We start from the raw sequence: 14,023 nt of genomic DNA on the forward strand, positions 1-14,023 counted from the left end.
TCAACTGAAATGCAAATGTTGGCGTCTCATCTATGGGTGGTTGGAAAATGCCTTGTTTTAAGTTTTGAAAAATGGATGAGTAGAAACTTGAACTGGGCTTTCATTTAGGAAAGTAGGCATTACCGTTGTCAGGTTTAATTTCTCTCTATCCATTTGACAGCTTGTTTCCATGCAGAGTCTTTAATCACCAATTTAGGATTACATTTTGCCCATTAGATGGATAGTATGTCCAAAAACTTTAGCAACCATTGAAAGGCAGTCTTAATTTTATAACAGTAAAAAGCCTCCTAGATTATTTATCTATCTATAGAGATTTATAAAAGAAACTTTGACTTTACCCTTAAATAGATGCTATTTTGACATGATTAGCCCAATGTAAATAGATCTGTGTAGGTATGTATTTGGCTTCGAAAACCACTTACTCTGCAATACCAGCTTACATCACCACAGAGAATTCATATAGAAGCATTTCACTATATAATTACGAGTTGATGGTTTATAATATACAAAAAATGGCTTGTTGCTTTATTATTAGATGTGATGAAATCCTGTGTTTGGAAAAGAAACTAAATGACCATTTCAGTGGATTAATGTGTAACATTCACAAACGTTCCCAGTGCTGCTTTCATAACATTAAGACCAAACAAAGGACCTCGACCTTTCCTTTTCACTCTGCACTGTTAATCTAGTCAGAAACGCTTTTATTGAATGAGAAAAACAATAGTTAGACATGACTATGAGGTAAGAAAATAGGGGAAAGAAAAACGTCTGGGGAATTAAACCATGTGAGTAGTTTGACTGATGTTGATTCCAGGCAGTTCAAAGGGAGAGGGAAGCTAAATAATTTGGTTGTTTCCCAACCTTGACAAATAGTTTCATTTGACAGAATGAAATAATTAAGTCTTACTAAGGAATTTTTAATATAGCTAAGTGATTTGTAGACATAAAAACCACCAATGTGTAGCAGTCTCTTTGTTACAGATTTTGGTTGCTTATAAGTTCCTTATTTTAGGGTTTTTTCCCCCCTGTTATCTTTCTGTTCTTTCTCTAAATACTTATGAAATCTGAGGGATTATAGTGACCCTGAAATGTCGTATGGTCTGGAGTATTCCCATTCCTTCAGCAGAACTGCATCCAGGGCTATGCTCCCATATCCTAAATGTACCATTATTCTCTTGCTATCAACTTAGTTGTATCAGCCAGTAGTAAAAACTTACTTCTAAAAAATAACCTCCTGGCATGGAATAATTGATGATGTTCCGTAAAGATTTATTAGCAAAATTATGCTACATACTGGAAATGAAAATAAAGAAGTCATGTTCTTTCCCTTGAATGGCTGGCTCATAGAACTGCAAACAGATAATTCTAATCAAAGATAGTTCTATATAATGCAAAGCTCATATGAATTGCAAAATCTAGAATGCTTGATAGCCTTTCCAAGAGAAGTTCCTGATGTCCTACACAATTATTTGTTAGTTTTGCAACTTTGGTCAAAGTCTTGAACCTCTTTGTCCAGTAATTTTCTAATTTGCACATTTTAGAGGTTTATAGTAAGGATTACGTGAGAGGATGTACTGAAAGTGCTTTGTAAACATGGTAAGAAATACTGAAATCTAATGCAGTATTTATATTCTTATACAGCACTAATGGTTCTATTTTCCTTACTCTGTTAATGAAAATGGTTGTCTGGAAGTGCTAAAATATTTCCAAGACACACATTTCCCACTTCTCTCAATATTGCATCAAGCTACTTTGTTGTAAACCAAATCTCTAAATTTTGTTCCAGCTCTCTCTTGTGTCTTTGTATTCCTCATGAAGCAAACCTTATTTTCTCTTTGGAACAATATTATGGTTAGTTATTGAATTTTTTATTGAGGTATAACTTACACACAGTAAAATTTTTTCCTTTTGCTGTACAGTTCAGTGAGTTTTGACAAATGCATATCGTCATACAACTGCCATATTCAAGATATAGAATAGTTCCCTAAACTTACAAAATTCCCTTGCGCTGCTCCTTTGTAGTCAATTCCTACTGCTACCTCCAACCCCTGGCAAAGTAGTTGAATTTTTGACCACGTAGGGAACGTAAAACAAATCACAAATGTGAAGGATGGTGTATTTTAACAGCATGCAGACATCAGCCCTACATGATCTAAACCATAGAATGTTCAAGCAAGAAGGGATATAAGGGATTATTTTCAGAGGTCACAAGCTGACAGTCTATGGACTAGATCCATTCCATTGAATTGCTGTCTTTGGCCTGGCTGGTGTCCTAAAAAGCATTCAAATTATTGGTCAATCTTTAAAAATAGAAAGATTTCAAATACAAATATGGCATTGTCTGAAAAATTGAAAAGTCTGGCCATGCTGGGCCCACATTTCCATGTGGCAGTTAATGTCTAGAGTTTACTCTTGGTTGTCCATTTTAAATAGGTCTGGCACTGCTGTCCAGTTTACCAAAGCAAGAGATTGATCAATGAGGAGAAAGGGAGATGTTTATGAGTCAAGTGGTGGGAAGATCATTGATCTTGTCTATTCTGAGACACAGTCCAAAATTACCAAGGGTTAGCAAAGAAAATAAGGATAACTTTCCTCACTGTGCCTCTACTCTTTTACCCTTAAAGAGCAAAGAAAGAAAACTTTAAAAGAAAGTGTACTGTCAACTGAAGATTGGAAAGGAGATTATCTGGGAAAAATCTTACTATGTAATATAAAAGGACGTAAAATTACACAGTGCTATAAAAGAAGGAAAAATAGCTCATCTGTGTTCTAGTTAAGAAAAGCCCCTAATAGTTCTTGTTACACTCTCTTGCTGAGGATTTTATGTTCTGAAAGGTCAATCTTCCTGTCTCCACTTTTCCCCACCTAAATCCAATCTTCTCTAGCAGCCAGAGCGATCATTTACAAATGCAAATCAAATCACGTCAAAGGTTTGCTTAAAGCTCCCCAGTGGCTCCTCATTGTTTGTAAGATAAAATCCAAGCATCTTTACGTGGCCTACAAGGCTGTAGTGATCTGGCTTTTGCCCCCCTCACTGACCTCATCTCCTACTCCCTTCCCTTACTCGTTGATCTTCAGCCAGGTTGGCCTCCTCTTCGGTCTGTGGGGGATCTCCTTCTATCTCCAGGAGTTGTGCTAGCCACAGTTCTGTATGGAATGTTCAACTTCCAGGTCTTCTCGTGACTTGATCTTGGTCTTGGAGTCTCTCTCAGCTGAAACCTCACCTCTTCAGAGGGGTCTTCCCTGCCCAGCCAAATTAAACACAGACACTCACCCTTCCCCCATCATTCCCTAACATGTTAAGTTCGACTCTTCGGTTGCTTATTTTCTGTTTCCCCCTCTGAGAGCCTGGATCTCACCTAACTGACCACTTTCTTCTCAGGACCTGGCATATAGTAAGTGCTCAATAAAAATTATTGAATGTATGAAAGAGTGGGTGGGTAACTTTCTCAAACTAGTTGGGAGGAGGAAATTGTCAGTCTCCTTTCCAGAAGTGAACACTTATTTAAGTTATTGAAATGTTAGGATGTTTTGAGAGCCAGAGAAAGGATATTTTAATTGTAGGCATCATTTAGACAATCATTGAGAGTTATAATGATAAACAAGTTTTTATTAAGAATTTACTTGGTCCCTGGATTAATTTTATGTCTCTTCATTATTGGTAAGAAAGAATTTTTTTCAGTTTAGACTTTTAATTTATGGGAATAATGAACCAATATTTAGAAAATCTTTCTCTCTTGTTATTTAATTTTGGTTCTTTTCGTTGTTTCCCTAAAATACACAGAAGCGAAATGACATGGACTATTTTGGCTTGAGGCGGAGTTGTTCTCTAAGTAGACCTCTCAATTTGAAAGCCCTCCAAGCTCTGCATGTTGTTTTTGAGAACAGTTGGTACATACCTAATCTATTTGTGAATTGAAACAGAATTTTATCATTATTTTTAAATCTAGTTTCCTTGGAGCTTAAGGGAAAGGTTTTATTTTCCAAAAGAAGAATTTTACATTTATTTAAAAGAAAAAAAATTTTTTTAAATTGTGCTATTGCCATTCCTCAAGCAAAATTTGCCTTAAAATCTGAGGCAAAATAAAAAAGTGATGAGTTGGGTTGAAGGTCATTTTGCATAGTTTAATAATCACTTTCAAACACTTGTGCTTAATGGTTTGTTGACAATTTCAGAAAATCAGATGCCTGTCAGAAGCAGATTTACTCCTGATTTCTGTGGGGAAAAATTAAAAATATAGAATTTAAAGATATTTTATTCGGCAGCATTTATGCTTAAATTGACCTCTAGACTTGTATCAAACAGTGTAACTTACACAGAGATGAACTTAATGTGCTACTGTGTAAAGGTTAGCTGCATAGCCTTTAAATATTATTTCATGAATTTTACATCATTTGTCAATAGAATATATGTCTATATTCTACATATACATGTATATGTATATATACATAATTTGCCAATAGAATATATGAAACATAGGATATAAAACATTGAAATTATGGACTTGCTATAATTATGACCCTAGCAGGGATTAATAAGAATTGAAGAATTTACTTGTAAGACTTGAAGGTGTTAGAATTTCAGATAAATTATCATGCTATCTGGCATACAGAATATCTGTGTGAGTGTGTATAAGTGCATGGGTTACAAATGCAGAATGGGCATAGATTGCCTGCAGCATTCTTAGAGTTCAGTACGATTGCTGTACAGTAGCATGGAGAATACAGAGACACACTGACGGATGAGTAAGAGCACAGATGAAAGGGGACCGAGAAGTTGCACAGCCATCATCTTCTTCATCTCAGCTGGGTTCCCCACCAAAGTAACTCACCTGGTGTCAGACGAATGACACACGGTGTGTTTTACAGATGGGGCCTCAGCTGAGATTCACACAGGCTTGTACATTTATCTGTCACACAGATGTTTTGTCTTGTGTTTTCTAGCCAGCAAGGCAACAGCTCAACTTTGCTGGGGGATCACCTCCAGATGTTCAACCAAAGAGAGACGCTGCTACCCCACTGAGAGTAAGCACACAGGTCTTCCCTGCATCTGGGGCCACTCAGCAGCAGTACAAATTAGAAAAGGGTTAGTCCATACCATCTTTGTAATGGTCACGTTTGTAGTTCAAAAACACATAGAACACTATGTAATCTGAATACTGAATTTCCTAGTAAATAGTCAGAAACTTACAAATAACACCAAGCAACTTTTTATTTTAAAAATCTGAAATAAGTCAAACCTGGCAGGCAGGGTTTTCTTTGACTGTTGTTTGTAGATTTCCCTTGCTGATGTCAATTGTTAATTTTTCCACTCTAGCGAATTTGACTGTTTGAACAAAAACAGCTTTAGTCAAATACCTAAAATAAAATAAAAAGTGTAGGTTAACTCCTTCTATGCATTTATATTTTGCAAAACCAGCTCCAGGAGATCCCATTTCTCTCTTTTGTATTCTGAGATGCTTCACAGAGAGCATACTTTATTCTAGAGAAGGTGAAAAAGTGGTAGTTATTGTTCAGGTAGACATTGGCATTTGCTTCATAACCTAGGAAGAAAAGTGTCAAAGCATTGTTACTAAGCATTAATTAAATTTTCAGATATTTATTAAAAAGATGAGTGAAAGAGAAAAAAGCATAAATTCTAGATTTTTGACTTGTGCAATTGGGTAATGCTGTCTACTCAGAGGAGAAAAATTAGGTGAGCAAGTCATTTGACTGGTATGGGAATAAGTATTTAAAGTTTATGATACCTATTAGATATTCTAGATCTAAGTGAAGATGTTAAGGAAGCAGCTGAATATGCAAGTTTGGAGCTTGGGGAGACATTGGAATTGTTTATGTATTCAATTATCATCAGAATATAGCTGTTTCTGAGAGGAGGAGAATGCAGAGTGGAAGAGTATAAAAAGTTCTAGGTTTTTACTCTCTTTTGGAGATGACTCAGCGTCTCTTGGGCATGAAATTCCTTGTTTTTATAAAATAAGTGTTTGAAGTGTGTTGTTAGAAATTTTCGACTGCAACATTTTATATCCATATGATCTCTATTCATAAGTTACTGTTTTATGTCAAGAAACATTTGTTTTACAAGCCATTAAAGGAATTCTGCCCTTGGAAGAAGACCATCTTGCCATTTGGCCTTCTTGTCTGGGTATCACAGCATTATTCATTCTGGCATTTTGCTCCCTGGTGTTTCCTTTAGTACATCAGAAGTGTACATGAAGCCAAAGGAACTGACTAGAACAAATGGCATTGTTTCTTTATTCCACACTGAAAATTGTTATACACAGTTTCATATACGTATTTATGTCAGTGAGTTGTAAATACTGACCAAATTTGATTCATGGACTAAATGATGTGATTTCTGGATACTTCAGTGACCTCAGAAAGACATTAACAGATCACGTTTCAGAAAGTTTTCTGTTAAAATATACATATGATATATTCTGTACATTTCGTGTTTGGTCAGTATTAGAGATTTTCTTTGATGTACTTGCTATCTATGGGGAAATTATATTCCAGTAAATTAATATACAAACAGTTTGGTCTTTGCCTGCACCAACACTAGTAATATCAGTCTCTTACTTTCAAAGACGCTGTGATTTTGTTGTGGTATCCTTTCTAAAAATGCTTCACCCTCATTGACACCTATTAATATCCTATTTAAATTGCCACTGGATTTAGCATTTATGCAGTCATTATTGACTTTAATAAGAGAGATAATTTCAGCCAAATTGTGTGGATGAAAGCCTGGCTGGCATGAATTCTAGAGAGAATGGGAAAAGAGAAATGAAGACAATGAAGAGAGATAACTGTGAAGGGAGGTACATAATGGTGTGTGTGTGGGGGTGGGTCATGGGAGGTTTCATCTAAGATGGATGATAATACTGAAAGTGTACAAATGAGAGTATTTCAGCAGAGAGGGGAAATGTGTGTTGGAGGACAGAGTGGATAATTGCAGGAGTGGATAGAATCCAGGGCATAAGTGGAGGAATTGACTGAGACTGGAGTGCAGACATTGCTTTCAAAGAAACAGGAGGAAGGGTGAATAGAACAGCTTGGTAAATGTGCTCGTAGCAGGATGTTGAGTTTGTCTTCTGAGGCTTCTATTTTCTCAGTGAAATAAGAAGCAAACGTATCAGCAGGGAGTGAGGAAAAGGTCTGGATGTGAGAGGCTTGAGGAGAGAGGATTTAGTTTGAAATAGTCATTGAAAGAGTGGGAATTAATTAACTAGAGAAACATAGGAGGATTGCCGGAACCACTGAGGGCCTATTTGAGGGTTGTGATCATGAATTTGAAGAGAAACACTCAGCATGATTGTAATTTGTTTGTTTATTTGTTTCCTAGCTTATTCAGCTGCTTGGGTTTGGCAGAGATTTAGTATTAACCAAGGTTAGAAGTCTTATTTGTCCAGTAAAACCCATATTGAATAGGGCATGAGAGTTGAAGGTAATGTAAGGGAGTGATTTTTAATGATGGAGAATGGAACCTAGTCCAGCAAGGAGAGAAGTGAGGGAATGAGGAGGAGTGATAGGCAGTGAGAATGTGGTAGGCGCCTTAGCTTAGAGGACCCTCCAGAGCTGAGGAATGATTGGGGTCAGAATATTCTGAGAATGAGCTGGAAGAAAGGAATAATGTTTGAAATTGAGATTTAGGAGCATGTACAGTTACCAGTAAAGATCAGGGCTAGGGTATGATCACAACATTGGGAGCTGAGGTGGATGGAGGACAAGGCCATTGGAGGTTAGGAGGTCAAGGCACTGAGAGGCCATGCTGGAACTGGGACTGGGAAGGAGAAAAATAGCAACAGAAATGTCTTTTTACTTAGCCTTAGCAAGTGGTATTCATAGCTTCCTCTTGGTTATTAAATACTCTCTGTAGTCAAATATCAAGAAGCTGGATAAGATGCAGAGTTACCCCTCAGTAACCAGGGACTTGACGTGGCATTTCCTGGACACTGGTCATGTGCTCTCTGGCTGACCTTTCATGAATGGCCCTCAGTTCCTGTCCTATGGCCACACATCCCATATAGGTTTTTTCTCTTGTCCTCACAGAGACTCTTATAGGCAGGATCTTTTGAACACCTCTCGGAGGTGTCTGCTTGACTCACAGCTGTCTTTGGCTCCCCAGCTCTGATGAGCTAGCCCTCATGAACTTTTCCAGCTAAGCTTTGGTAGTAAGAGGGAGAGCTTCTACAGGTCAGCAAGCATCCATCAGAAGATGAATTGCAGCAATCTTCTTACACAAAGTCCCTCTGAGGGGCTCTTGCAGCCTCCTTCACCTGACTAATACCTTTTCTTAGATAAATCTTTTCTCCCTACAAGATCCTCTAACCTGTTCTTGTGTGTCGTCTGAGATGAATGATGAAGGTAATGGTTGCGGGACTGACTGATGACATGAAAAGCTGATTAGCATTCAGAATTGGTATAAAAGTCCTGCAAATAATTTCCTAAAAAGGACTTTAAGACATTTAAAGCATGATGGGATGAATATTCTCCTTATGCTGATTGCCTTGGAACAATAGAAGTTAGGCTGTAGGCACAAAGGAAATTAATATTTCAATTTGCCTTCTTCACTTTGATATGAATTTTGATTTGTATATATTCTCTTAGCTCAATCATGTCTAACTTAGGATTGGTGATGTTTAGGTCTTGTATATGGTTTATCCTAAGTTGTATTTTATTTCTCTAGAATATTATTCTTAACCCAAATATAATATAAACTATGCCACTCTCTCCAACATCATCTTCCAGCATTCTCCCGCCATCTTTCTGTGCTCATACCCCACTAGCCTTTCAGCTGCTCAGATGCACTGGTCTCCTTTTCCAGTCCACACACTGTACCTTCTGCCAGAAATGCTCTCTACCTTTATTGCTCCCTCACACATACCTAATTAATTACTCCTTTCCATCCTTCATCTTTTATGTCACAGCCTAAACATAGCACTTCCTTAGTGAAACCACCCTTAACAATCTGCACTTCCACTCCTGTGGCAACTGGTATGTATGCTCACAACACCCTGTGTTTCTTTCTTTTTCACTTGCCATCATTGAAAATAAGAATAAGTTTATGTATTTGGTGCCTTTCTAACACATTAAACCATAAGCTCCATGATGGCAGGGCAATGGCTGTTTTCCCAGTGATTAGCATGGTGTCTTGAATACAGTTAGACTCAATAAATATTTATTGAACAAATGAATGAAAACTCTCAATATTTCTACCAACTATGAAATGGAAGGGCTTCATCAGTGTGTGCAGAGCCATTTGAGGTTGTGTGGACTGGAGGAAAGTCTATAAGACAAAAGAGGTTAACATGCTCTTCAAAGTTTGAGTACTTTTGTATTCTAATTTTAAAGCAGGTATTTAGTTATAAAAACATAGGTGTGAGTGGGAGATAAACTTGAATTTTACATAGAAAAATCTGTATTCATGTATCCGTTCATTTTTAGTGGTGGTATTCTCAGTGTGCTGCTCATTACAATAATTGGCATATTGCTTACATGGGCACTGACTCAGCAGAAAACTCTAACCACCCTTGAAAACACAGTCCAAGATGTGCAGATGATCAGTCAATGGGGTCATTGTCAAGTAAAACAGAAGGCCTATGTGAGAGGAAATCATCTTGAGAATTTTTCTCCCCTTTATTGAGATTTTATACTATGGTATTTTGCTATTATTTAAGTTAGGTATGTTGTCAATTATCTTTTTTAATCATTGAGCAGTTAATTTATACACTTCTGAAGATTGTGACTTAATTTACAAAACAAATAAAAGGTCTAAATAATACTTTTCAAATTGAAAATAATTCCTTATTTCTTTCCAATTATTCAATTTCCATATGGATATGTTCATAAAACATTTTAAGTGCTGTCAAAAATTTTGTTTTAAATCCTGCCTCTGTTTAAAGTTCTGCATTTCAAAATCAATATTTCCATGTTTTACAAGTATATATAAAGAGATGTTTTATCATTTGACCATTTAGATATAGGAAAATTAGATAAGAAGAACTAATTAGCATTTGTGGCAGAGTGGTTCACATTTGTTGAATAATGAGATTGTGAAAGTTTTTCATTACCTTTCCATTATTTCCATTACATTTCCTCTTTTGAGAAAAATATTCCCAGGTTTATTTGGATTAAATTGACTCAGTATAACCTGCCTTTGTGAAAGTTTCATGGTTTCCATGGAAAAATTTTATTATTTACATTTTTCCTACCATTTTCTAAGTGTGATAAAGAGTAACCCATTTAACAAAACACTTAAAGACCTTATTCCCTGCCTACTACACCAATATAATATGGAAATGATGGGACTGCTTGAGATTTAGTATCACTGAGGAAGTTTGCTGCATACGAATTCATTCTGTAATTGATGTTCAGAGATGAGTAATCAGAGTGTATTGAAGTAGAGTCATTAGAAATCAAAGTGTATTTTGCTGCTCTGTTACCACCAAGAACTACTGAATTTTGAACCCCTGAACACTCTCTTCTAGCTGCTTTCGAAATCTATTGAACAACTGAAGCAACCAGGCAGTCACCTCGAGGAAGCGGAGGAAGAGCTTCAGGGGGACCAGGCGATGCAGGAAGACAGAGCGCCCTCTAGTGGCAACAGCACTAGGAGCGACAGCAGTGCTTGTGTGGATGACACACTGGGACAAGTTGGGGCTGTGAAGGTCAAGGAGGAACCAGTGGACAGTGATGAAGATGCTCAGATCCAGGAAATGGAATCTGGGGAGCAGGCTGCTTTTATGCAACAGGTAATAGGCAAAGATTTAGCTCCAGGATTTGTAATTAAAGTCATTATCTGAATATGAAATGCATTGCAGGTTTTGGTAAATGGATATTATTTCCTATCCGTTTATATCTCTGAATGATTTGATTTTAGTGTTTAAGGATTCTAATTAATGCAGATATATCTATATAGAGATCTCTCTATATACTGATCTCTATCTAGATGTCAAGGTTTCACTGAAACTCCACTGGTAAGGAAAACCTGTTACACTAAAATTATATTACATGAGTATTCAAGTAATTAATAGGCTTTAAATTCATCCCAAAGCCTGACACATGAATTACTTCTAAGGAAAACGAACTCACTATTGTTTTTAGTTTATCTGTTGAGATCAGTGACTGCTGGATATAGTTTCCCAGTCTGATCAATGAAACATTCTATTAGGTCTTGATTTTTTTTGATATGTAGAATTCAATTTTCACATTGTTGTATATAATGTATCATATTACAGTCTTGAACACTGTTAAAGATAGTCTGCCCCTTCCTTCCTCTCTCTTTTTTAAGTGAAATGTTCTGGTTACCATGCCAGTAGTTCTAGGTTGTTGTATAGATTGCAATTGAAAATAGTAGGAATAGAGGTGGTTTTACATATATAGATGCAAAGTACAGCACTATTTTAAATATTACATATGTCTCACCTAGCACTGCTCATTTTACTTTTATCTTGTGTTATTTGATGACACTGTCTATTGAAAAAGATCAAATGAAGCAGATGCAAATGTTGGCAAGAAGTAATAAGCAGCATTATGGTCCAATCAGATACTGTGTTGTATCTACAATTGTAGAAAACACAGTAACAGTATGACTATTATCTGATATGAAGTCAAAATCATGTTTAAAAGAAGAAAATGCATCATATTTTATAATCATTATCACTAGGATCTGTTAAGTATAATTCCATAATGACATGGCATATACCATACCATTTTGGTAAATAAAAAATTAGGAAAGTTAGGCTTAACAAAAGAATCTACTTGTACATAATGCACCTTCAGAAGGACTATGTCCTTTGATGCTATGAAATACAAACAACTTTGAAGGCAACAGAAGACTCTGTTTATTTAAGTCAGTTCTTTGTCAGGTTCCTGCTGTTCTCCTACAGAAAACTGATTCCATGAGGCTGAACAGGAAATGCCTTGTGGAAACAGGAAGTCCAAGTGATTCATGTACTGAGGAATGTAGGGAAAAAAAAACGGAGGATAGTGTTTTACTCTTTCTGTTTTTAAAGGGCACTCTATGAATTGATTTATTGTCTGAGAAAATAACACCACAAGTAGGGAAATTGTTAAGGAAGCTTTTCACTGGAACATTTCCTTCATACTCCCTTTTGATATGTTTACCTTGTTTTATGGGTTTACTTTTGTTAAGCTAGTTAAAGATTCATTGTATTAAGACCCCTTTAATATGGATAATCCAAATTGACCTAGAATCTTTGTGAGGTTTTTTTCTATTAAAATATTTATATTTCTAAATCCGAGGTATTTTAAGGTATAGTATCCTGTTTCAAAGGAGATATAGCAGTTTTGCTAAATGTAGACATTGTACAACTGTATGTTATTGGCACGTGTTGTTTACATTTTGCTGTGACATTTAAAATATTTCTTAAAAAAGGTTACTGCTAAAGATACATTATCCTTTTTTAAAAAGTCTCCATTCAAATTAAATTAACATAACTAGAAGTTAGAAAGTTTAAAACTTTTCCATGTAATGAAAGTCCTTCTGATAATTTGACAAATAGCTATAATAGGCAACACTTCCTATTACCGACGTATTTTGGTTAGTATATTCCTTCAGATTAAAATGACTTTTTGTCAGTTGTTTTGCATTAAAAATATGGCATTCCTAAGATAAAATTGTATATTTTTTCCATCTCATAAATATTCATTTTCTTTAAAGTCTTTTTTCAATCTCATAAAAAAGGGATAGTGCATCTTTTAAAATACATTTTATTTGGGGAGGAACATGTGGCTGAGCAGACTTTTGTATAATATTACTTCAAAGATATGTAATCACAAACAAAAAAAAACTATTTTTTATAATGTCATTTGAGAGAGCTTCATCAGTACAGTTGGCGGACGTTAATTGTTTGAATTTGATAATCTTTGAATTTAATCAAGAAACTACCTGGAACCAGTGAAAAGGAAAGCTGGACTTAATCTTAGAACTAATTGATAAATGTCTCTTTTTAAAATCTACTGTATTTATTATAATTTACACCCTTGATGGTGATCTCTTGTTTTGTGTTGTAAATATATTGTTTGTATGTTTCCCTTCTTGCCTTCTGTTATAAGTCCTTCCTTTCTCAAATAAAGTTTTTTTAAAAGATCCCCTTTCATACATATGGCTTTGTGTAAACTTGATACATTTAATCGAATTTGAAGCTCATTCACTAGGTCTCATATACCAAAATATATTGCCATTCTTTGTTGAAACAAGAAAATAAAGATATTTTGAGCAGTTACTTCCAATGCCATTAAAAATAATAATGCCAACAATAATGATTTTAAACTATTTACATCAGCCATTATCAAATAACAAACACATGTAAAATTTGTTGCATTTTTCGTTTTCCCAGTGTGGCCTTTTTCATGATACGTTATCATCTCTGATGTCAACTTTTAAATATAAAGTTTTATATAAATAGATGTCAGTTCTATTTAAAAATTATTTTTAAAAACAATATAATCCCTTGACTATAACAAGCACTCAATAAACATTAAAATGAATAATTTGCATGTATCATAATAGTTATATCTATTACAGTGAGAGCCTGACCTACAAGTATAAAGTGACAGTATATAAATTTAAAGAGAAAAGAGTAATTAAATGACCTCCCCTTATATGGAAACAATTATAATACTAGTGTGAAGAAAAAGGAGCTTGACTCAGGTCAAGGGAACTGGACCGTACACATTCCATGGGCCATGACCTTTCTTGCTCCTCTTCTGGTCAGTTGCTAGCAAAACTTATAAGTCAATACTTCATAATGTGTTACATATATTTGGTTCAATAGGTTAAAAATAATTGTTTTATATTCTTTAATTCCTTCAATCTAAACTTTAATAGTATCATGTAAGTTAAAGTTACTCTAAGTCACAACAATATTGCATTAGATTGTTAAGAATTCTGGAGCTAATAACACTGACTATTACAAAATGGATTATCATTCCATAATGCCATAAATTTGATAATTTGGTCAGAATTGTGGAAATACCATTGGTGCTAGTCATAATTTCC

General features: G+C 35.4%; 1 protein-coding gene across 4 annotated transcripts in view; it reads left to right on the forward strand.

Annotated features, from left to right (window-relative positions):
• HDAC9 (histone deacetylase 9) overlaps window positions 1–13,110 on the forward strand; it is a 493,660-nt gene extending 480,550 nt beyond the window's left edge. For all 4 annotated transcript variants that reach the window (XM_014786502.2, XM_087428258.1, XM_087428399.1 and 1 more), the window contains one exon: window positions 10,488–13,110. In XM_014786502.2, the coding sequence (XP_014641988.1) occupies window positions 10,488–10,802 (315 nt within the window). In that variant the 3' untranslated portion in view covers window positions 10,803–13,110. The remainder of the gene's footprint in view (window positions 1–10,487) is intronic.
• Window positions 13,111–14,023: the final 913 nt, after the last annotated feature.

Source organism: Ceratotherium simum, chromosome 1, assembly GCF_057802395.1.
Source record: "Ceratotherium simum simum isolate JZ-2026a chromosome 1, ASM5780239v1, whole genome shotgun sequence".
In the NCBI taxonomy this organism is placed as follows: Eukaryota; Metazoa; Chordata; class Mammalia; order Perissodactyla; family Rhinocerotidae; genus Ceratotherium; species Ceratotherium simum.